At 36.5% G+C, this 26146-nt stretch overlaps 1 protein-coding gene across 1 annotated transcript; it reads right to left on the bottom strand.

Annotated features, from left to right (window-relative positions):
• Positions 1-1898: 1898 nt before the first annotated feature.
• On the bottom strand, positions 1899-24325 carry LOC125670610 (uncharacterized). The gene is made up of 6 exons (XM_048905856.2): positions 24117-24325; positions 23545-24021; positions 22850-23353; positions 13743-13854; positions 6339-6593; positions 1899-4253 (listed from the first exon to the last, which is right to left on the bottom strand). The coding sequence occupies exons 1-6, from the start codon at positions 24169-24171 to the stop codon at positions 4139-4141; spliced, it is 1518 nt and encodes a 505-aa protein (XP_048761813.2). The 5' UTR covers positions 24172-24325; the 3' UTR covers positions 1899-4138.
• Between the last annotated feature and the right edge of the window lie 1821 nt (positions 24326-26146).

Below are 26146 nucleotides of genomic sequence, written 5' to 3'. Positions count from 1 at the left end.
GTGTTAAATGTCGAATTTGATGTGGTACCGAAAATTGAACCCGAGATCTCCCGGTTGCAAAGAATGAAAAGAACTCCCACCAGAAGGTTGGTTGTTTTACGCCCCGTCGAGAATTCCCCCCTCATATTGTGACGTCACCAGCTGCAGGTGAAGTACTGTTAAGCGCTCAGGGCCGTGGCAGTGGGGGTTCATTATCGGGCCAATACCTGCCGCGACAAGGGACCTCCGTTTTTAAGGCCATACCCGAAAGACCCGTGATTATCACTTCTAATTGCCTAACGTTTTGCGAAGGAGTAATTTACATCTTAGGTTTAATGCGGTCATGGCACGAGCGGGCTCGAACTCACGACCTCCCAGTTACGAAGCGAACTCGCCAGAGGTTCCCGTTGCGTTACGCAATCTTCTCTTGCACCTCTGAAGCTTTTGTACAAGGATCTTGAACAATTTTTTATAATATATTTAGCAAATTCCGATTTGGTTTCGTTTTTCGCCAGAAAAATAAAGTATCAAATAACGAATGTGCGCTTGTAGAAAATTTTAAAAATCGCGCAGCTACCTCGGACGGACATATTTCCCGAATTCTTAAGAACCTATAAATACTGAGCCCTATTCCTCATGGAATTAAAGGAAAAAATTCTGTCAACATAGGGCCATATTTGATACTTTGTGCCTCTTGCTCTGTCTTCCCATCCTTCTTTGCGTCTGGGTCAGAAAAGTTTGTCATGCTTTCAAAAATGCCAAACGACAATTTAACATTATGAGAAAGAAATCAAAACATGAATTTTATAAAACAATCACTGACAAAATTGATAACTTGAATCAGAATAACTCAAAAGATTTCTGGAAAATTTTAAAGAAAAATAAAATGCACTTAAACTCCAATTCTTCTTCCCCAAGTCTTCACATGTTTGTGGATCACTATAAAAACTTATTATGCTCTAAGGAAAATAATGCCTATGAAGATGTAGTTGACTCTGAAATACAAAACCTTAATCCCCTTGATTATCCTTTTACATACAGTGAAGTTAAACTTGGTATTAAAAATTTAAAATGTGGCAAATCACCAGGACAAGACTTGATACTCAATGAATTTATTAAAAGTAGTTCAAATATACTTTTATCTGTAATAACAAAACTTTTTAATAAAATTCTTCTTTCTGGGGAAATACCCGAAGACTGGAATCTAGTACAAATATCTTCCATTTATAAATCTGGGGACCCATGTAACCCAACCAACTATAGAGGATTAAGTGTTACTAGCTGTATGGGTAAACTTTTTAATGGGCTCCTACAGTACCGCATAAACTCATACTTAGAAACAAATAAACTACTTAGTAACTACCAATTTGGATTCAGGAGGAATCATCGCACTACAGATAACATATTTATCTTAAAAACTCTTGTTAACAAATATTTAAAACACAAGAAACAAAACATATATGCATGTTTTGTTGATTTCACCAAAGCTTTTGATACAATTGATAGAACTTCTTTGTTAACCAAACTATCCAAAAAAGGTGTAGGTGGGAAATTTTACAATCTCATAAAACACATGTATTCAAACACTAAATATTGCTGCAAAGATGAATCTAGATATAGTGAACCATTTGTGGCTACGCGTGGGGTTAAGCAAGGCGATAACCTTTCCCCTACTCTCTTTAATATATATATTGATGATTTCTACTCACAACTTATGAATTTTAACACAAACCCACCTAGACTTCAAAATGTTGAAGTTGGTCATTTATTCTTTGCAGATGACTTAATTCTCCTCTCAACTACAAAAGAAGGCCTTCAAACTTCGATAGACTGCCTCTCAGAATATTGCATAAAGGAAAAATTAACTGTTAACCTTAATAAAACTAATGCAATGATTGTCTCAAATAAGAAAATTGACACAGCCTAACACTATTTTTATTATAATCACTCAATAATTCATCTTACACATGAATATAAATATTTGGGAATTATTTTCAGTTGTAATGGCAAACTTAAATATGCAGCTGAACAGCTAGCTGACCGTGCACGGAAAGCTTTTTATGCAATTAAACATTCCTTGCCCTTTTATGATAAATTATCTGTAAAAACTCTTAAAACTTTATTCTGCTCTTATGGAACCTATCATTTTATATGGTTCTGAAATTTGGATTTCAGACTTTAATATTAACATTAACAATTGTGACCAACTACCCTTTGAAAAAATACAGCACTTAATATTTAAAGACATTTTGGGTGTACAGAAAAAAGCTTCAAATTTAGCCATCAAATATGAATTAGGAACATTCCCCATCTGCTTTAAAGCTCTCCTCTCTATGTTCAAATTTTACAAAAGACTAAAAAGCTATGATGATGAAAATGGTATTAGAAATCCAATACTTATGGCTGCTAAACTGGAAGATGATAACCTTTATAATACTGGCATACAGGAAAATTGGCAAGGACAAATAATAAAGTTAAGAAATAAGCTAAATCTTCCATCATTGGATATTGATAAAAGCACATTTTACAATTACTTGAAGAATTACTATATTGATAATATTAACATGCAACTGCAAAATACTGAATTCTCTAAACGTGGAAAATTGCTATTTTACAGCAAAATTAGAAAGAACTATGAATTACAAGACTATTTGAAATTTCCAATTGCGAAAGTAGTACGTTCTAGATTAACAAAACTAAGAATATCTGCCCACCCTTTAGAAATTGAAACTGGTAGATATTCAAAACCATGTATTCCAAAAGAATGTCGTTTTTGTCAGTGTTGTAAAACTACTGTTGAAGATGAGTTACATTTTTTATATGACTGCTTCATGTATAAAGATATAAGAAAGAAATATTACCCTTTGAACATCTACAATTCAGACGATGATATATCAAAGGAAAACCAATGTAAAGTACTATGCAATCCTGTCAATGTAGTTCATGCTAGAAGGTTTTGTGAATTTTTACATGAATGTTTTGAATTGCGCACCAAACGTAGAGTGCTATAACTACATTTAATTCATGTAATATGCAATACTAAATTGCATACATAGTCTAATATCACAGGTACATATCAAATATATACTTGTATTTACATATATGTAAATGAACTGTTAGTAATTAGTTTATTGCCATTATATATCTCATATTGTGTAACATGATTGTATGCCAACATGCTTGGTGAATCAATAAATAATTGAATTGAATTGTAATGGAGAGACATAGGGTTGTTGTATGGCAAAAATTGCTTATTACTAGGTAATGTCTCATGACCCTGCACTAAGGACATTTGCTCAAGTGAATTTTATCTGCAAAAATATCTGTATATGACCTTCTTTTATACTGTTTAACGTCCCTTTTGAAAAATTTTCACTCATATGGAAAGATCGACGTCACCATTGTCGGTGAAGGGCTGCAAAATTTAGGCCTATGCTCTGCGTTTACGGCCTTTAAGCAGGAAGGGATCTTAATCGTGCCACACCTTGTGACACGGGGCCTCGGTTTTGGCGGTCTCATCCGAAGGATTTGTAATGGGGAGACATTGGATAGTAATACTAAGATATAACACTAACTAAAACACTCTGACTGAGGTGAAGGAGACGATATGGAAAAACTCTGTATAAAGGTTGCATATAACTAGACAGCGCATTGTGACCTTGAACAATGTTCAGCAATGATAAAGGTTATTGATTAAATAAAGTTACTTGTCTAGGGCATAACATTGTTGTGGAAAAATGAACGACACTAAAGAAATAGATCACAATAAACTTCAGTTTATATAAAAATTCTCTCACTGTACCATCAACATGCAACAGTTGGTTTTTTTCGTTGTGTGGAACACAGGTGACTGTTACTGAAGGTTCATGTATAGTACCCAGGTTCAACCTTAACACACACACACACACACACACACACATGTACATACTAACATTACAGTCCATCTCACGCATACTACTAGCGATCACTTTTCATATTTCATGTAATGTAAAATAATCACACTTTTAAACGATATAAACTTAAAAGTCATATGGAGGGGGAAGACACATACACTGTACGTAAGTTTTAAAAAATGATGATATTTAGATCACTCCTAAAATAGGTTGCAGCTTTTCAGAAAAGATCTTATTGCATTGTTGGGATTCCATTCCCCGGATTTCTATTCAAATGTCTCTTCTATGGGTTCCACTTTATCAATAATCTCATATTCATTTTCTACCGGAAGTGACGGTCCGCTTGGATCTGCTTCGCCCACGAGTGATTTGGATCCTTGCCTGAAAGTAAAAGATGCCAGTGCTGTGAGACAATGCAACAATAAGATTACTTAGTAAGTCATATCTATTTGGTTGTGCTTCTTAAAAATTTAAAGGAATATTGTTCTGTAATAGTCTTTTTGTGTGAAGTTTCATTGCTAGATTGCGGTTCATACCGATGCATTACCAGGGAAACACTTATTACCCTTCGTGACCTATTACCTTAACATTTACACCTCAAAATAGGAATCATCTTTAAGTAATGGAGACTCTCTGGACATGTGGCCAAAAGACTTTGACTTCTTAACAATCAGGGTGGTCGTCAGTTACGTCTATTCATTTCGTTAGTTACCGGTATTTGAGGTATTACCCGGAAATAATATTTTCTATATCTGAACCAGTGTCCTTGATCTTTTACTTTTCCTTTTTGTCATTTAACAGAAACAGTGAAGCCTGGTTTACATTTGGCCTGCGAGACTGTCATTTAACAGAGACAGTGAAGCCTGGTTTACATTTGGCCTGCGAGACTCCTAAGAAGTCGGTACTCTGACTGTAACTACCTCGCCGTGCGGCCTCCACGTGATGGCAGGTGGTGACTGATATTCTCGTACGGAATGATGAACTCACCTCTTAGTTTTAAGTTATACAAATACATAATAGCCTGTGCACATGTTATACAATGTATGGTACAATTTCCGCACGGTCATTTCACGTTATACAAATATATAACAGCCTGTGCGCATGTTATACAATGTATTGTACAATTTCCGCGCGGTCATTTCACGTTATACAAATATATAACAGCCTGTGCACATGTTATACAATGTATTGTACAATTTCCGCGCGGTCATTTCACGGAAGAAGTGCGCTGATCGGACAGCTATAATGCACGATATTTTTAAGCTGTTTGGGGAAAAATTAATCGTCAGGAGATTATAGCCGCGCGGGACATTCGAAAGGCCCTCACACAGCTATCTCAAGAGCGCTGTACGATTTCCGAGAGAGACTTGTGGAGGTCGCGCAGGGACTAAAAATAATACGTCAGTCTCGAGATAAGAGCTCTTCTGTGTAGAGGGTGCATTAAGTAGGAGGTGCATTTACTGTGACAGATTGGATATACAGTCAATGAAGAAGACAATAAAATGTATTAAAAGCAACTTCTCTTTAAATACATATGTGTATGCAAGTGTAGGAAATATAAGATACTAGAAAGAAATACATGTATTTTACCTATGTGGAAACATAAACATATGATACGTAAGAAAAACGACATAACGTGATATAGTAAGAATTCCATGTATTTAATTACTCTCTGAATACTTAACATTTACTAAGTTTGTATATCAGTCGAATTTGGGTGATGAAACTGCGTATGATTGATTGAATATTGTTTAAGAGGGACTCTCGAGAATATTTCACTCACATGGGACTGCATATGAGACAGATTCACTAATGCAATGAAGAAAAATAATTTCCCACTTTCGCATGTAAACAAATTGTTCCGCGACTTACATGTATTATGTACGAGTTCCCCAAAGGGAAACCATAATATTGCATTGTTTTTGAACAATTTCCGCACAGCCATCGTACGAATTTAACCTGACCTCTTTACGGGAGCCCATGCCAAAAAAATAAAAATAAAAATGGCACGATATCCGTATAACACCATAGCCCACAGCCTCCTAAAATCGTACGGAAAATCGCTCAAATTAATCGCACGGCAACCGTGGGATATTATGTAAACCAGGCTTAGGGGTCATCCATAAGTCAAAGTTTCATCGGTAGGGCTCAAACTGCATTTGAAGACCGTTTCTTACAATATTGGTAATGACTATTGACCTTTTGACCTATAAAACACAAACAAAACAAAAGGGGTCATTCTCTAGTCATAGATCACTGCGTGTGAAGTTTCATTGCTAAAGCACAAACTGTGTATTTGAAATAGAGAGAGAGAGAGAGATTAGAAATAGCACTCAGAAACGAAGATGGCACAGATAGACGGACAGAAATTAATACCACCATTTTCTCTGAAGTGAGTACAAAAATTACAATGATTATGTTAACTTTCAAAATTACAAATACAGTGATGATTTATGCGCAGTTTACTTCTCATCTGAATGTTGTTCTTGTAAAAGTGGTGACGTCACATCTGGTAGGTTTTGTGGTGCCATGTAACCTTCTTCATCTTCGATTGGAGGCAGAGGAAGTTGTCTACTTTGGGTTTGGCGTGCAATAGGTGGTAAATTGTCAACATAAGAATTGCTTCGGCGTTCTCTCTCACGTAGTGCTTCTTGCGAGGGAAGTCCATTTCGCACTTTCAGGTCAATTTCAGTCTCTTTAGGAACATTTCTACGTCGACGTCTGTAAAAATCAAAGTTTTAGTGAGGATCTAATTTTGGCATTTTTAGCGATGTTGAAATAGCTGGTGTTGAATATTGCCAACAATTCATACTTCTTTGGAAGTAACAATAGTGTACGTTGCCTTTCTTGACAGAAACTATAGAAATACCTTTATTCACGATAATTCAAGCTGGGAAAACTGAGGTGTCTTTGGTTTTTGTGATTGCACTTCATAACCTTTGTTGCCTCAATTGATTGATTGAATATTGTTTAATGTCCCTCTCGAGAATTATTGAAAATAAGAGCAGCGAGGCCAACATAAACCGAACATACAGGGAGGGCAGCCACTGAACTTAGATTAAGTAAATCATCTGTTGTCACGAAACGTGGAGAGTGGATGAACATTGACAAAATATCGTCGACAGTTGGTGAATTACTACCTCGAAAAGTTGATAACTTTGATATGATGCTGAACGGATATACAGAAAATTGCATGAACACCACGAAAGTGAAGATAACAAACAGTGATCAATCTCATAACTCCTATAAGCAATACAAATAGTGAGTTGGGCAAACACTAGCTGCAATAATGTAGCCCTATCCTATTTTTTTTTATTCTGACGTTTTCGGGATAGGGCTACAATTCCATATGATCTCCGTAATGGTGCAAAATAATTTTATGAATAACCGATAATAAGCTACGTGTATTAGTCCAACAAAAGGAGTACCAACTTTGTGCTTGGGCATGTCTAATAAAGGTGTTTTTCATTAAACATCATGTATAGCATGCAAAATTCTTCGTCTGCTCCGCCATGCTTGTTATTGCGAGATCTCGTAGGTGGATCTAATGAAAAACCTAAACATTGACAATCTGCGCGAAAATGTAGTTACTCGAGCCACTCCGACAAAGAAAGGAAAACCATATGGTTGCAGAAACAATTTACACTCTGCTGTTCGTTTTTTAACTTTATATCAAATCTAAACTTTTTTGAAACCGACGAAATAGCTTTCTCCTCCGAACTGCTCCATTGATGTAAATATTACCTTATATGGCATATGCAAATAACTTGACAATCGAAAGTTGAAATTTCAGTATATCAAACATGGCGCACAAATATGAATCGAGAAATTGGAATATATCGAAATTGTTGGAAACGGTAGAATAGAGCCTCACGAATCGTAAGTTGCGGGTTGTAAATTTATATATTAACTAAGAAACATAGAATATCATTTCATTTACGTAAAGAAAGTCAGCAAATGTTTAGGATGATCGAAGATGTTGCACCATTATGGAGATCCTAAAGAGTTGTACCCCCCCCCCCCATATCTGAGAGGGTTACATTATTGCAGCTAGGCAAACACAGACCCCTGAATATACCAGAGGTGGTATTAGGCGTCTAGGAGGAGTAAGCATCCCCTGTCGACCGTTCACACCCGTCGTGAGCCCTAAATCTTGATCAGGTAAACGCAGTTATACGTAGTAACAATCAGTGTGCCAAGAACGGCCTAACAATCGGTATGAATCATGCAATTCTCAGCATATTTAGTAATTATTTGGTATCAAAGACTGCATTCTGAAAATTGTACGTGTTATCAGCTGGAGTAGCCACACTGTACCTGAGGCACTGCTGTTCCGGAGAGATTGCGTAGGAAAGGACAGTGATGGTTTTTGTTAAAGTGACAATAAATATGTGGATGAAAAACTGGTTATCTGACATGCATGCATTTAATAAATCTCACACGAAACTGGACCTCGTATTTTCATCGCAGAACCAGCATTTTATGAAAATCACGGCGTGGATAGAAACACAGGGCACCATATTGACGATATTTTTATCGTAATTTGGAGCACTTCGTGGTGTTCTAAAACGGGATTATATTTCGTTTTGATGTTCTATACCTTAGCATCGGAGATGTACATGTTACCTGTTTAGGCAAGAGAAGAAAAACACGTCCCCTTATATACCATGCTAACCCTGATACATGTATATATAACAATAGAATATTCATCTAATATGGCGAATAAGCCAAGAAATATGGCGGACACAGAATTCTACCATATTCATTAATTCATGCCAGCTTTAAGCCAAATTTCATATACTACTCAAAATTTGTTAAGGATCACTAGGTTATATGTGTGTAATTTACCACTAACATAACAAAAGACGTAAATTTGACTCAGAAACGTGTTTACTCAAGTTATGAATGAAAATTCATGAACGGCATGAACTTTTATCAATACGGAATGCTTGAAATCTGATAACAACACCAAAAGGCATTTCATTACAAAAAGTTAACAGCAAACCAGAGAAAGAATTACACAGTTTTTGGGGATAGTCCATCATTACATTTAGTCGATGAAGTGTCAATACCGGGTATGGCCTCCCCTTGCATCAATGACGGCTTGACAACGTCGAGCCATGCTGTCAATAAGCACCCGGATGTTTCCAATGCAAAGGTTGTTCCACTCTTCCACGAGGGCGTTTCCGAGCTCTGCCAAAGTCGTGGGTTGTGCTCTACTGCGTGAAAGGGCAACCTGCAGCATGTTCCATACATGCTCAATCGGGTTCAAGTCCGGCGAGCGCGCTGGCCAGTCCATACGGGCAATTGTCTCCTGCTGAAGGTACTGCTCCACCACCCTGGCGCGATGAGGACGGGCGTTATCATCCATCAGGATGAAATCAGGGCTAACAGCACCAGCGTAGGGTCTGACGTAAACATCGAGGATCTCATCCCGGTACCGCACCCCCGTCACTGTTCCTCTCTCCAGGACATGAAGATCTGTTCTTCCATCCCTGCTGATTCCACCCCAGACCATGATGGAACCACCACCATAACGGTCATGTTCACTGATGTTGGCATCATGGAAATGTTCACGTTGTCGTCGCCACACTCGGTGCCTCCTGTTTGTAAAGTCCAAACAATACCTGCACTCATCGGTGAACAGAACTTGAACCCAATCGTTCTGTGTCCAAGTGACATGATCTTCAGCCCAGTCCAATCGCTCCCACCGGTGTCGAACAGTCAGAGGGACTCGAACACATGCCCTTCTCGAGTTGAGACCTGCATTGTGAAGCCGATTCCGTATCGTCTGATTGGACACATTCACCCCCGAGGCGTTCAGGAGGTCGTTACGTAGGCTGGTTGTCCAGAAGGGATGACGTCGTGCCCGAAGAGCCACAAAATGGTCTTGGCGTTGGGTTGTCGACCTCTGACGACCACCCCCATGTCGGTGTGCTGCTATACCAAAAGTTTGCTGTCGGTTCCAGGGCCTGTTTACAACGCTCTGGCTGACGTTTAGTGCATTTGCAACGTCACGTTGTGAATAGCCAGCGTCAAGCATTCCAATACATCTGCCCAGTTGTTCTGTCGTCAGGCAACGCCTTACACGTTGAGGGGGCATTGTGTTGATAAACGTAGTGTAAACACTCAAGTGAGTTTGAAATTTTAGAAAGAATCAGACACCGATGCCTGAGTGAAAATCGTGCAATGGTAGCAAAAGCATAAACTGTGATGAGAAACGCATTTCCCATGGCATGAAATGCACGTGCAAGTTTGTTGAAGACGTTTTTGATTTCACTTGGACACAATATTGCCAGTTATGCAGTTATTAATTTTTTAAACAGAAAAATAGCTATGATCCTTATCAAATTTTGAGTAGTATATTTAAAGTGCATGGACAGTTTTTGTGTATTTGAATTTGTCAGGGTATTTGTACACTCATTTATATGACAAGCCCTTTTACTATTTATTCGAAAAATAAGATATCTCTTTAAATGAAAGAGATATCTCTTATTTTAAAGAGATATCCCCTTAAAATAAGAGATATCTCTTAATTTTAAGAGATATCTCTTTCACTTAATATCTTTCACTTTTAGAGATATCTCTTACATTTAGAGATATATCTCTTTCACTTTTAGAGATATCTCTTTCACTTTGAGAGATATCTCTTTTACTTTGAGAGATATCTCTTTCACTTAGAGAGATATTTCTACTTTAAGAGATTATTTTTTTGATAAGAGATTTCTTTTTCAATTACAGAGATATATCTTCTACTTTAAGAAATATCTTTTTCAATTAGAGAGATATCTCTTTCATTTAAAGAGATATCTCTTTTACTTTGAGATATATCTCTTACTTTGAGAGATATCTCCTTCACTTAAAGAGATATCTCTTTAAGAATTCCTGGAAAGATGTCTCTCAAAGAATAAGAGATATCACTTTAACGGTTGAAAAAAGCGATATCTCTCAAAGAGATATCTCTTTCCAATATTTTTTTATTAGTTTGGATACTTAAAGAGACACTACAGCTCATTTTCCACATTTTAATAAAGTGTTTTTTAAAACATGTATTGATAAAATGATAAAATTCATATCGATACTGAAAATTTTGAACAATTGGGATGCATCAATTTACTCTCAACTGCGCTTTGAAGATCGTTCGGAATTCAAAGGTTTCTTCGTTCTGACTCGGACTTTTGAATGCTTATTTACATCACGTGGTTTTGAATGACAGCAAAGGTGTTGTGTAGGAAATTATTTTAATTCCCCTTCAAGGGGGTGCACACTCACCTTTTAAGTATAAGAGTATTCCCTGCTCCTTAAAATAAGCAATTATATAAATCATTATTTCAACAGAAACCCTTCCATGTTCCCATTGACCGATATTTTTACAACTAACACGTGTCGTGCTCAGATAAAAATAGCACTTACTTTTAAAAGTAGTGTCTTCGCAGCTAGTCTCAATGGCAGATTTAGGGGGGGGGGAGGATCCCCCCTCCCTTTTTACGCCACAGATTGTGAATGAAAATCCAAATTTTGCACCAGAATGGCCGATTACTGTGGCTAATCTTTGACTTTCACACCCCCTTCGGAAATCCTAGATCCGCCACTGAGTTACATGGGTTTCTCCGAGCTCTTTGTTTTCCAACGGTCAAACTGATACCAAGGTAAATTATTTTTCACGTATGAGTTTTATCTCATTCTATTTTTACCTCTTTTCTCACAGAATCTGTCAAAATTCTAGATCTGTCAACTACACTTTCTCTCACTGGACGACATGCTGCACTGTTTACTGTCTATGCGCATGCGTCTGAAGACTGAAAGGAGGAGACTCGATATTTTTTGTATAGGCCATCAAAAAGTATTAATTTTTACGTTAAAACGATAATTTTTAACTTTAGATAAGTGTTATTTTCGCAAAGTTCATACTTTCAACAATGCAACAAAAATTGAGAAAGCACTAGGAAAATTGTCATTTCATGATTTTTGCGCAAAATGAGCTGTAGTGTCTCTTTAAGGAATTCTCCCTAAATCGGAAGCCCGCCAAAGCAAATCTTACCATGATGGCTGCAATCCCGGGCGAAGATTTTGCGTTTACCGCATGTGAAGTGTATACAGGTAACAACAAAAAACCAAAGACAATAAATTGATAAAATGTGAGCTAGACTGGATTTACATTTACGAGGGCTGTTCGAAATGTAATGTGTATTGTACCACAGCGCGATAACGCTTTGCACGGTTTCGTGGATGATGATACTCTTGAATAGCTCTATTCAATACCTTCCCAATGGTATAAACACGAGCCTTCACCTCCACATAGTTTTAAACTTATAGTCATTTCAATAGAGCCAGTCGTTGACCACTGTTGTAAAAATGGTTGAGAAACGGGTTGAAAATATTGGAGAAATTAGAGCTTATATACAAGTTCGCACAAAATTCGGTAATGTATATTTTTACTGAATTGGGGGAAGTTTATGGGTCTGATAAGGTATCTTATGAGACAGTTCGTAGGTGGAGAAAGAAATTTCGGACTGGCACAGAGTCCGTCAAAGATGCAGCAAAATCAGGCCGACCTATGACTGTAAAGACAAGGCAAATGTCTCAAAAGTCAGGGAAATAATTGAAAGTGATGGCAGATACACGATTCGTGATATTGCCAAGCGTTGGCATATCGCTATCGTGGGTGCATTTCAGTTTGAAGCGTATTTTGAAAGTACGAAAGATTTCTGCCAGATGGATACCGCATATTTTGACAGATGACCAAAAACGGGTACAAACCGCTAAGCAATTGCGCAAAATGTTCCCAAATTCAATCAAAGACAAATTGCAAACATTGTTACTAGTGACGAAACATGGGTTCACTATTTCGAACCAGTAAGAAAAATTGGAAACAAAATATGGCTAACTAAACACGGTAGAAGGCCTGTAGTTGCCAAAAGAACCATAAGCACAAAGAAGGCTCTTTATTGCATATTCTTCTCATGTGGTGGTATAGCCGTACAAATTCCGGTACAAAAGTGTTACAGGTCGGTGTTACCAAGATGTTATACTAAAAAAACTCCAGAAATATGATCACAAACGACGCCCTGTGTCAGGATTTAGGCATGTTCGTCTACTTCATGATAATGCTCCATCACATACATCTGAGCTTGTGAAGCAATTTTTGAAGTCGTCGAAGGTTACCATCTTGCCACACCCTCCATACTCTCCAGATCTAGCCCCATGCGACTTTTTCAGATTCAGAGATTGACATTATGTATTTCAAACCGCGGATAATACTTTGAAGGGATGCAATGTTCATTTCACTATTTGAGTTGAATGCTTTTGAGATATCATACAATACATATTACATATCGAACAACCCTCGTATATTACCCCAACCACCTCTTGAACCTTTTTCGCCATTTTTACACTAGAAGTAATTTGATTGGTTAAAAAATAGGGTTACATCATATTAATGGCGATGCAAGAGGGAGAAGTCATTATGATCACCGGGTTTAATTTAAAGAGATATCTTTTTAAGTTAAAGATAATTTTTTTTTACATTAATAGAGATATCTCTTAAAGCTAGAGATATATCTCTTTCTTTTTGAGAGATATATCTCTAGCTTTAAGAGAAATCTCTCAAAGAGAAAGAGATTCTCCCTAGGATAAAGAGATATCTCTTGTTTAAAGAGATATCTTTAGTTAAATAGATATCTCTTATTTAAAGAGATATCTATTTTGGGTAAAGAGATATCTCCCTAGCATAAAAAGATATATCTCTAACTTACAGATATATCTCAAAAACCAATAGAGATATCTTTCTAGTGTAAAGAGATATCTCTTTTATTTAAAGAGATATCTTATTTCACGAATAAATAGTAAAAGGGCTTGCCATACATTTACCTTAAGAGAAAGATAACAACGCCAGCCACTGCACCACTCAGAACAAGGAGAGAAAATACCGGAATCAAAATAGCCTCCAAGCTAGTGGATCCTTCTGTTTTATTTTTGTTCACTACAATTGGCAAGAAATTGTCGTTAATGCGACACCCATACTATTGATATGTTTAGAACAATCGTTGATTATGTAATGAGCTTCACACAGTGAATGCAGTGTTCATCGTTTACACATACACTACTTGAATTTCTTTGTTTCAGTGAGGACGTTTTGTAATCACCTTTTTATATCCCCCGCAAACGAAGTTTGGGTGGGGGTATATTGGAATCACCATGTCCGTCTGTCTCTCTGTCCGTCTGTCTGTAGACATGATTTTGTCCGGGCATATTCTAAGAAACTAGTGCATAGATTTTTCTGAAAATTTGTACTCATCATATGAAGATGTGCACTTGGTATTTTCATATTGATTAGACAATTTTTCTTCAAGTTACAGACTTTTTTCTACTTATTGACTTAATCATTATTTTTTTAACCGAAAAGAGTATATCTTTAAAAATTTTGAAGCGATTTTATTTAAACATTGTAAATACATTGTTCCGATACTGAAGTTATGTATTTCTTATTTTAAATTAGAATATATAAAGTATTAATTAGAAAGTAATGCTAATTTCTATTTTGTTTAAGAATATTGTTGTTTGAGAATATGTTAGGCTGTTCAAAATTAATTCTACGTTTAACGTCACCTCAAAACTTCAAAACCTACGAGGGAGGGAGGAAAAAAATAAACAAACAAAAATTTTAAACAAACGTGTATTTATTGAAAATCACCTATTCAGTGACCCAAAAATCAACAATTTCAAATAGACATCACCCAATTTAGTGACCAAAAACGTAATATGTCAAATTAAACACAATGTGGGATTTGATTTTCAAGTCCAGGTCAATTTTTGCGTTTTCCCAGCAAAGACTTTTTCCTTAATCTGGGTTTGTATCCCTTCTGCGAACACACCATGCAGATTGGGTGAGCAGAGTAGTGGCTTGCGATAATATCAGGTGGTACATCCAATGGATTTTCATCACCACAAACATAGCAAACTAAAGGAAAACTTCCTTTTGTGGAAATAGTTGCTAGACACATGTGACTCAGTTACAATTAAAATTATGATGACAATATTTCATACATTTTTATAATGACACATCTTAAAGTTTAAAATATGCTTTACTTTGTTTTGTGTTGATTTTTTAAAATACAATTTTGAAAGGAAGATGCTAATCTGGTGTACCACAACTAAAAGATCAGGATTGTACCTTCACATCTACAAATACAAGGCAGGATTCCGATAGTTTAGGACGCCCTCAAATAAATTGATTAAATAATTAGTTTTCTTTTTAGTGCTTTTAATTTTTATGACACATCTTAAAGTTTTAAAAATGCTTTGTACAAAGTAATTATCAATCAGCAAGTTCTGTATTTCCAATCGTAGTACAAACTGTCATGAAATAGTACATCGGAACTCTTCACTGTTGAGAAGGTAAATATGAAATGTGATAGGGAGTTAATAGGATGTCTAAGACGAAAAGTTGAAGCGATCAAGGAATTGCTTAACCCATTTTAATCACAAAAAGCGGCTGAATTTCAGGCAAGATTTCCCGAATCACTTTGTGTGACACTGGTCTGACATTCGGAAGAGGCGTCAGTCCAAATATCCAGCCTCGACGAATCTCGCTGAGATTAATTCGGTTCAAACCATCTTTGTACGTTTTATTTACTTTAATAGAGGGCGAAGCCCTCTCACGGCCCGAAGGGCCGTGAGAGCGGAGCTCTCCCTATAGGTAACACGTATATACATGTGTAAAAGGAAAATATAGGAAAATAATGAAAAATTAAACCATACCTATGGAACTTGAAAAGTTTGGTACCAATGGCGTCGATTCGAATATTAGCGCGTGGACATGTATTCTTCCATTTTGAATCTCGTCTACCCTAGTTCACGTCGTTCTGAGATGTTACATAAAATCCTTAAAAGCATGTAAATCTTATTTTCTTAATCAAATATAATCACTCCACGATTAACGCCATGTTTGTTGTTGTGGTTCAAATGCTATGTTTGTAAATTTGCTAAATAACGACGTTGAATATGACGTCACAATATACTGTTTACATCAATTGCGTTATATTTCCCGCGTTCAATATATAGGCGGATCAAATGTCCAAAATTAGGATGCTTTGATACAGCTTCGTCCGCGTGCTAACTTCGGGTTGCTTTTGTCCTGTTTTGGATATAGATACTAATGCCAAAACTTTTTTGCTTCGCCCTCAAACACGGTCACGCCGTAAAACATATTATTTCCCGCGTTCAATATATAGGCGGATCAAATGTCCAAAATTAGGATGCTTTGATACAGCTCTGTCCTCGTGCTAACTTCGGGTTATTTTTGTCCTGTTTTGGATATAGATACTAATGCCAAAACTTTTTTGCTTCGCCCTCAAAAACGGTCACGCCGTAAAACATATTAGTGGCATATACTTCCATTTTCTTCATTTAAGGGCCTCTGATTAAATTTTTCAGTGCGTTTTCCTCTTACACGGGATATAGAATTAAGTCGCTAAATGAAAAACCAAACCTGAACGACTACTTCAAATCCGGATTTGTTTGTTTTTTCAAAACGGCAATTTCGCCGAAACCTACGCGCGCGGGTGACGTTAAACGTAGAATTAACTTTAGACAGCCTTAAAAGCATATTGAAAGGTTTGAATCAGACCTTCTACAAACATTTTGTATTACAGTAAAATTTGGTTGTCGTCCGTCGTCGTGCGTTAACAATTGAACATTTTAAACTTCTTGATAATTACTATTTCAAATTTGGTATGAAGCATCTTTAGGACAAGGGGGACATTGTAAATTCCAGGACTCCTGTCCCCCTGGGGCCTTAGGAGCGAAGCAAAAATTGGCCAATTTTCAAAACAATCCTTCTCTACAACCGCATATGTGTAAGAAAAACTAAATGCATAGCGATGTAGAGCAGGAATGCCTCTAACAAAGTTGTAAAGTTCATGATACCTGGGGTAGGGGTTCTGACCCAGGGTGGGACCAAACTTAGGATATAGTGTTAGGTGTAAAACATTTGAATAACATCTTTAGTGCTATCGAAACTAAATTCAAACAAAATGAGTATCTAGAAGGAGGAGGTAGTCCTTTACTAAAATTGTAAATTCCGTGATCCTAGGGGTAGGGGTTTGGTTTCAGGGTAGTGTCAAAATTTGATTTTATTTGAAGGACTTCTTTAAAGGGACTGATTCACGATTTCCCCCAAAACTTTGTTTTTCACGTTTAATAATCAAAATCTACTGTCTAATGTGTTTGAAAGATTTCACATAAATTAATGTTATACATTATCACAGAAGCTCATTTTGGAGAGTTTATTATTTGTTTTGTAAACAAAGATTGTGGTATGTTATTGTTTACGAAATTTTCAACAGAAATGAATATCGATCAAAGTTTATTATATCTTTCACATTCAAGTATTTTTGGGGTAAAATGTGTCATCTAATGCCTCGTTCACACGAAGAATTTAATTCGCATTAAACGTAAGTTAATGCGAATTAAATCTGAACCGCGTTCACACGGAGATTTTAATGCGCATTAGTTTACTTCGAATTAAAATTGACGTCGCGATTTAATATAGGATTAAACATTCTTTTTGAAGAATTTATCGATGTGTAAACTCCGGACATTTTACTCACAAACTGAATAAATGTGCGAAGTACTTTTATGTTAAGTTTGTGAGTAAAATGTCCGGAGTTTACACATCGATAAATTCTTCAAAAAGAATGTTTGATTCTTATAATTCCAATTCGTTCACTTTATTAACAATTGCAAAAATTTGAATAGTTTCCCTGCACTATGTTATTTGTTTTCAGGCGTGTATGAATACATCGCGTTTTCGGATTTATTGATGTGTAAACTTTTGTTCAGCTTTATTTTTGTCCAATCAAAACAATTGTAATAAATGATATTGGAATTATTTCGAATTAATTTAATGCGCATTATTTTACTTCGCATAAAATTTGATGCGAAGTAAAATTTAATGCGCATCCGTGTGAACGAGGCATATAAGTTAAAATTTGTGACTACGCAAAATTAAGATGATTTATATTACAAAATCAATATTTCACTTGTTTATTTGTATACATAAAAAGACTCGAGTCTTTGTTTACATAACACAGATTCAAGGCTAAAATATTGCTTTTATTCAGAAGGTCAAACTTTTGGCTGTCAACATTAAATGAGTTATATCTTTAATGTTTAACATCAAAAATGAAAAATATTTTTATCAAAAATCGTGAACCAGTCCCTTTAAGTTGGCTGTTACTGTATAATCTGAATACATACTTAGGGATAGCAGAAAAGGATGTACAAAAAAAATGGTGAATTTCACACCCAGGGTTTTAACTCTAGGATGGGTCCAAATTAGTCTTATCTTTTAATGTTAATACATGTATTATGTAAATCTTTTCATCAGTGTATGCACTTTTGAGGGCATTGAAGTTTTAAGAACACATCTTGTTTTATACTGTTGCTGAACATTAGAATTTAGCTTAGACATTCAGAGCAGAATTTTTTTTCTTCAGAGTTCATAGCCCTTGGGAGTAGTGATACTTTTCACTAATATTCAGGTACCGGTAAGGCCTCTTGTCTATATATCCATTTTCTGTTGGCGTGGGGGTCATATTATAGCAATTTTAAACCATGTACCAAATTAAAAGAAATGATAATGAACAATTAAATTCTCTGAAAATCCTATTTATTCTTCACCTTTCATTGGTATACTATTTATATTGAGCATCACCGGAAATATTTTAATATTTGATTGATTCATTAATTTTTTAAAGCAACATTTTTCAAAACAAGCATTCTGAGAGTATTGCATGGCAATACATAGTCCCCTACCGGTTGCAAAAATTACTGTACCGCAACAATATTCAAAGCTCATTATGAAGGTTATAGTAAAAGGGAAAATTGGGGAACCAGGATAGGAATGGTTGGAAATCACCTACTATTCGACCAGGAAAAAAGACAAACTTATAATTAGGTTTAGGTCTTTAACCAAGTCAATAAATTGTGACATGTAGGTGACATAAATAATTTAGCTATATTGTTGTATTACTATGCTAGAAGTTTTAATGAATTTAGTATTCTTATCTACAGAGATAAGAAACTTGGATAAAACTAACAATTCATATTTTTCTAAGTCCAAGGGCCATAACTTAATGGAAAATCAACGGACCGAGATGAAATTCGAACTTGATCTGTAACTTGTTATGGCAAAGCAATGTACCAAAACCAAATATCAAATGAATATCTACAAGCACAACCAAGAAAAGTGCGGAAAACTGATAACTTGTTATGGCAAAGCAACATACCAAATATAAAATAATATCTACAAGAACAGAGAAAAAAGTGCGGAAAACTGGACTGACGGAGCGCAAACCTAAAGTCCCCTTCGACTTCATCGGTAGGAGACTAAAAAGTAATATACACTGTACTAGATGACCATTTGATTAGACAACTTTTGGTTTGATCTGAGGAAGTCTGCTTTTATCCATTATATAGTGTGCCCCGCTGGAGTATTAGTCTCGAAAGGACAGTTCCAGTTCTGATTTTAGGTACAAAGACCCAAACAGATTACAATGAGTTTGACTGGCTAGTACAGAGTGTAACTAGAATACACTCATGTATCCATGATTCCTCGTTTGTATATAGGCTGACAGAGTTTAAAAGCAGATAAGTTTCTGTCTTCTTTATCCAATGGGCAACTACGTGTGGTATATATATTTTTCATGATAAAGGTTTAATATCTATAGATTTTAAACGTCAATGTTATTTCCTGAAAAGCTGCATGTGAAGTGAAGAGGGGTGCGTCAAAAATTTTGGTTTTGGTCACTAATACCGGGTATGCCCGCCATTAGCGTTGATAACGGTGAGTAGGTCTCGTGTCATTGACTGACAGACACTCCGAATGGTCCTGTGTGGGTGTTCTGTCTCTCTATGTAATTCTAACAATGCCCTTCCAAGTTTTTGCGGATTCTTAGGCTGGTGACTGTGCACACGTCTAAATGTTCAATCAAGCTTAAGTCTGGGGACATAGCGCGGCAGTTAAGACCGTTAATGATGTTCGATTGAAGGAAATTTTGAGTCAATTTTGCCGTCTGTGCCCGCATTATCCTCCTGAAAAATCAATCCATTACCTTGCCTAAGCTGCTACAGTAATGCTACTAACACAGGATTTCGTCTACATCCCGTCTGGTAGTTAAGGTTCCATTCAAAATACACGACGGTAAACTTGAACTATATCGTCAGCATTACTATGGACTCGTTGCAGAACAAGACCTGTGTATAGTTTTGGCGTGGATTCAGCTTCTGTATGATCCACTGGACTCTGAAACGTCGGTGAGGCTGCGTTTTAAATTACAGCCCTTTGTAAGGTCTTCTGCAGTGGATCCCAAGGCGGGTGTGACCGGTCGACAGGATATGGTTACTTTTCCTAGGCATCTGATCCCACCTCTGGTATATCCAGGGATCCGTGTTTGCCCAACTCTCTATTTTGTATTGCTTATAGGAGTTTTGAGATTGATTTCTGTACATCCATTTCGGGTCTAGCCATTTTCAATGGGAGTCCATGATGATTACAACTGGCAGATCTTTTGGGGGGGTGTTTGTATTTCACATGATAAATTTGATTTTGATGAGTGCACTGTATCTGGTTCCTGCATCAGTTAGAAGGACTTCGTATCTGTTTGTAGTTGTTAATAGGTACTTTACAATACATTGATATCCTCTTCTATAGCTAAGGTCTCAATTTCTTTCATTTCATTGCATTTTTTCAGCGTCTTTTTCGTTTTGTTTCTTCTGTTCTTCCTAAGTTTTGTTTTCTCTTTTGTCTTCTTTGAGATTACATACTTTTTTTGAGGTCCTTGATCTCCTCCGCATTTCTGTCAATAGAGAGTTGGGCAAACACGGACTCCTGGATATACCAGAGGTGGGATCAAGTGCCTAGGAGGAGTAACCATCCCCTGTCGACCGGTAACACCCCCGTGAGCCCTATATCTTGATCAGGTAAACGGATTATTTATATGTAGTCAAAATCAGTGTGCCAAGAACGGCCTAACAATCAGTATGCCCAACTCTCTATTTTGTATTGCTTATAGAAGTTATGAAACTGATCACTATTCGTTATTTTCACCTTTCATTTGAAAGATATAGAGATACTACACGTACATACAACCAAATATGCTAGGAAAACAGTGTATACTTCATTAAAACAAACAAAATATCATCAGAAAACCCTCAAAGTTACACAAGGGATGGAGTACACTTTAGCAAAACCGGAAGAGAAAATCTTGTCTACATGGTAAACAACACTAAATCCACATCTAGGAATGAAGCCACATGAACAATACCAAGGCAGCATGAATAACAAAATCACTTGCAACAACAGAATGATCAACAACAATATTACCAGAGGAAACAGCACCACCACATGGATCAATCCCAACCACACCAAGAATGGAGACGGTTCATTTCAAAGAAATACCAATACAGAAAGGAGTCACAAATGAGAGAACTTTTCCAACAGTTGTAAAAAAAAAAAATTGTAGAAGAGATGTGCGAGCAATGTAATACCGGTAACTCAATCTAGTCATAATTACATCTGTATTACATGAAAGGTGAAGATAAGGAATAGTGATCAATCTTACAACTATAAGGAATACAAAATAAAGAGTTGAGCAAACACAGACCCCTGCATATACCAGAGATGGGATCTGGTGTCTAGGAGGAGTACACATCCCTTGTCGACCAGTCACACCCGCCATGAGTCTTATATATTGATCAGGTAAAAGGAGTAATCCGTAGTCAAAATCAGTGTGCCAAGTGTATTATCATTATCATTATTAATTATGTTTTAAATGTATACGATATATATATATCTGCCACTTAGAATACTTGTACGTCACTGTCAGAATGTTAGCTTGATATTTCTTTTGAGAATTGGTCTTTTTTTAATTGAGTACAAAATTGGTGGAGACCATACTGGAATGTACATGGTCTCAGTGACCAAAAGCTAAGTGAGGATCTTTTAAGAAACTTGTACCGGGTATTCAAAATGTGATATTCTTTGTTTAGCTGAAACTATGCTTAAGGATTCAGCAAGAATCTTCCAGGATGGTCTCCACCAATTTTGTACTCAATTAAAAAAGGACCAAGAAAAGAGGTAGACCATCAGGTGGACTACAATATGCTAGTGTTTCAAAAAAGTATTTAAAAGTGAAACTGGCTGGAAACTAACATTTAAAATACAAAATCACATCAGAAAATCGATTCATGTTATTTTTGTGTCTGTTATATTAAACCATACATGAATGAAGCCAAATCGGAGGAAATATTCTGTAAGTTAGAAAATGAAATAGCAAACTATAGATGTAAAGGAGAAATTTTTACTTGTGGAGATTTTAATGGCGATGGGGGCTTCAAGATTTTATACATGATACACTGAATGATTCATTTTAGGATTATCGTGTGCCTAATACATATTTATTATAAACCTGACATTTTAGACAATAGAAACCTGATAAGACATCTTTACAGGGACAACTACTCACAGATCTTTGCAAAACATACAGATTATCTATCCTGAATGAGAGATTTCTTGACTATTTTACAAATTTTAATTCTAATGATCCAAGTACTATTGACTATATGTTAGCATTAAATCTGTTGTACCACAAAGTTGAACACTTTAATGTATTACCTCCGACAGAAAGATAATTGATTACTGCAAGTGTTTAGTAATGAATAATGTAAACTGCTCCCTTTGAAGAGGAAATACCTATGGTCAAGCACTTGTGGAAAAAAAACAATACATAGAAGCTCTTATTGACGAGGATATTACAAATCAAAGACTAAAGCTGAATAATTCACTTGACCAAGTACATGATGACAATACTTATGATTCAATTAACCTTGTTGATAGACTATCAAATATCCTGATTAGTGCAGCTAATAAAAGTGTTCCGTTTAATGATTCATTTCCTGACTGGAAATAATCTTACCCGTGTTTATGCATTGTTTCCATTGTGATTTTCTTCTGCAGACAATACACTGCCTCATGGAATCCGAGATATTGCAATATAAACAGTTTTCTGGACATACGTTTTTACACATAGCCCCGAGGAAAGACCCTTCATCACAGCTTGCAATAACGTCCCTACACCATTTCCCCTGCAGTCCTAGTTGGCATTCCACACAACCACTGTCCGCGTTACACCCCAAAGAGCGATTACAACCGGTAGGGCACAATTCTTTACAGTTTTGTCCAAAATAACCCGCTGAGCACCCGATACATTTACCACTAGACTGATTGCAGGAAGAGCATCCTTCGGGACATGTGTTCTTACAGAAGCGTCCAAAATATCCGTCTTTGCAAAGTGAACATTCGAATTTGCCATTGACTTTTCTACATAATTCACAGTTTGGAAATTTCCTGCAACGTTTCCCTTGATTTCGTTTGTGGCGATTCCTTTTCCCAGAAGTCCCCAACTGAGCTTTGTATCTACCTAAAAGTAAAAACGAATTTTAAATAATACAGGTTCCCAAACGCATGCGTATAAACTGTAGGGTTTCCCCCTCAAATTCGAGTTCAGATGTACGTGTACATAATTCATAACATTTCGAGACATGATGCTTGCCGAACAAAAACACTAGCATCCCGTAAAACTAATTGTACAGTTTAATTTACCATTCTTACCACTGTAGTCCATTTCGACAAGAAATTTGAATTTCAACGAAACTAACAAATATGGCACTTCCTCAAAGTTAAGGACAGATTCTCTTGTGGTGTTGTGTGGAACTATAACCACAAGACTCGTATTTTGAGGGTAGACATTAACAGTCTTGTGTGAGGACTGGGCGTGCAGTGGTTTTCTCGCAAAATCAGGCCCAGTAATAGAGTCATCTTTGAGTAAAACAAATCCCATGGAATCTCCACTTTCGATAATAAGCGGCTCGATGTTGATTACACTGCTTTGGGTAATAGGTTGAAAAAACACAAGGCGTTTATGGAAACCATAGTTTGGAATCCAAACTCCGACATGTATATTGTACGTGGGTATGGAGCCAATAGCACGCCATCCAATCAAGTGTCCATCACATGGAAATTCGTAGACAGGATCTCTCGTGCTTCCGAGACTCGGTAAAGTTATTGTTTCTGGACATGTTTTACCATCTAGAATATAAAGTGAAAATAAATACAGCTTTCAAAACAAAGTGTAACTGCACGATCGATTCAGTATACCTTCTTGAATCTATTGTTTTTCTTACCGGCTTCCACAACGTACACGATCGTTAGTACCAAGCTACATGATAGGATACCCATAGTCCACTAGTTTGATCAAATTACCTTAAGAAAACATTACGTAAGCATACTTCCCAAATTTCCCATGATCCCACTCCCCACCACGCCGACATCCATATTAATGTTTCCTGTCCTCGCTACCTGAACCTATCAGCGACCAGATAACGGCGCTTTGCTACCTGTGAATTGAAATTCCGTTGTGTGACTCAGTATCTTTCGCACTCATATATCTAATCAAATGAATTGAGCTTTTTAAAGGAGAGAGAGAGGGGGGGGGGGGGGGGGGGGGTCCTCCATATTTTATTGCATATATGATGTACAAAAGGTTCGAACACAAATCCTTAAAATTTACAAGGTTCTCACCTTAATATAATAAGTTTACAATTGTCATTTAGCATGGTATATGTATGATTGTATAATAAATACATTTGTCCATTTTTATGCCCCCGAGATCGAAGGCTAATAACTTTTGAACAGTAAGTGATAGAGCTTTGATATTTCACATCAGTATTCCTTGTGACAAGACCTTTCCGTGGGTACCAACATTTTTGACCCCGTGACCTTGACCTTGGAGTTTGACCTACTTTTTGAAAACTTTAACCTTGCTAATAACTTTTGAACAATAAGAAATAGAGCTTTGATATTTCATATGAGTATTCCTTGTGACAAGACCTTTCCGTGGGTACCAACATTTTTACCCTGTGACCTTGGAGTTTGACCTACTTTTTGAAAACTTTAACCTTGCTAATAACTTTTAACAATAAGAGATATAGCTTTGATATTTCACATGAGTATTCCTTGTGACAAGACCTTTCCGTGGGTACCAACATTTTTTACCCTTGTACCTTGGAATTTGACCTACTTTTTGAAAACTTTAACCTTGCTAATACCTTTTGAACAGCAAGTGATAGAGCTTTGATATTTCACATGAGTATTCCTTGTGACAAGACCTTTCCGTGGGTACCAACATTTTTTACCCTGTGACCTTGACCTTGGAATTTGACCTACTTTTTGAAAACTTTAACCAGCTACCTAACATGGCTACGTCAACAAACGAAATCATTTGAAGCTGGGAGTTTTCAGGTCGTATGGGGCTTTAATGAATATTTGAAGGTATGTTTAGACACAAGTATTGTAGGAAAATATGTTAAGAATTTTTTGATATCAAATTTATGAGACAGCAACTCAAGAATACAACGATATAAGGCCTCAACCGTGCGCAGCTTTTTTGTGCGCCGTAAATCGAAGGTTTTTATAAGGGGTGGCTCTGTAATGTCAAAATATTTTTTCAGAGAGCTACAGTTCTGCAGCTACCACTGCGTATGACCTACAAAAGGATATCATATTGTGCTACATCACTGGCATACAACAAGAACAAAAGTGATCGAAGTACAGGTCCTTGTGGCACTACAGCGTTAGTATTTAAACTGGTTCATAGCACGTATTTAAACATAACTTTCTGATATCTATAACACAAATAGATTCTTAACTATTGAAAACGATTTACCCTTATGCTTCTATCAAAAGCTTTGGCGAGATCGCAAGAAACCATACAGCACGATTTTCTTCAATATTTTTTCACGAACATGTTTCAAAATGCCGATAAACTGTGGTCAAAAATGTGAAATAGTTTGTTACTATGCGGGCATAAAAATGGAATACATTTCTTAGTTTTCAGACTTTGCACCCGATCCCAAAATGTTTTATCTTACGTGCAACGATTTTTTGCTTTCTTCATACTGTCAGCCGTTTCGTTAAACATATTTCAGCCATTAAAATCTTCATCAAGAGTAAAAAATGGTTACCATGTAATGCTGGTTGTCGGTGAAGATAAATAAAAGCTACAAACCAGTAAACTGAACGTGTTTTAAATTTCAATCAAAAATCATATGGGGATATAAATGAAGAGGTCAATGGGGGCATAAAAAAATCGATGAACTTACAAGAAATGTTTCTTAATAGTTGTTTTGCACATCAATGGGGTGGATGGATCAAA

Source organism: Ostrea edulis, chromosome 4 (assembly GCF_947568905.1).
Source record: "Ostrea edulis chromosome 4, xbOstEdul1.1, whole genome shotgun sequence".
NCBI classification, from domain to species: Eukaryota; Metazoa; Mollusca; class Bivalvia; order Ostreida; family Ostreidae; genus Ostrea; species Ostrea edulis.
The sequence above is the reverse complement of the archived record's forward strand: the minus strand, read 5'-3'. Positions and strand labels throughout refer to the sequence as shown.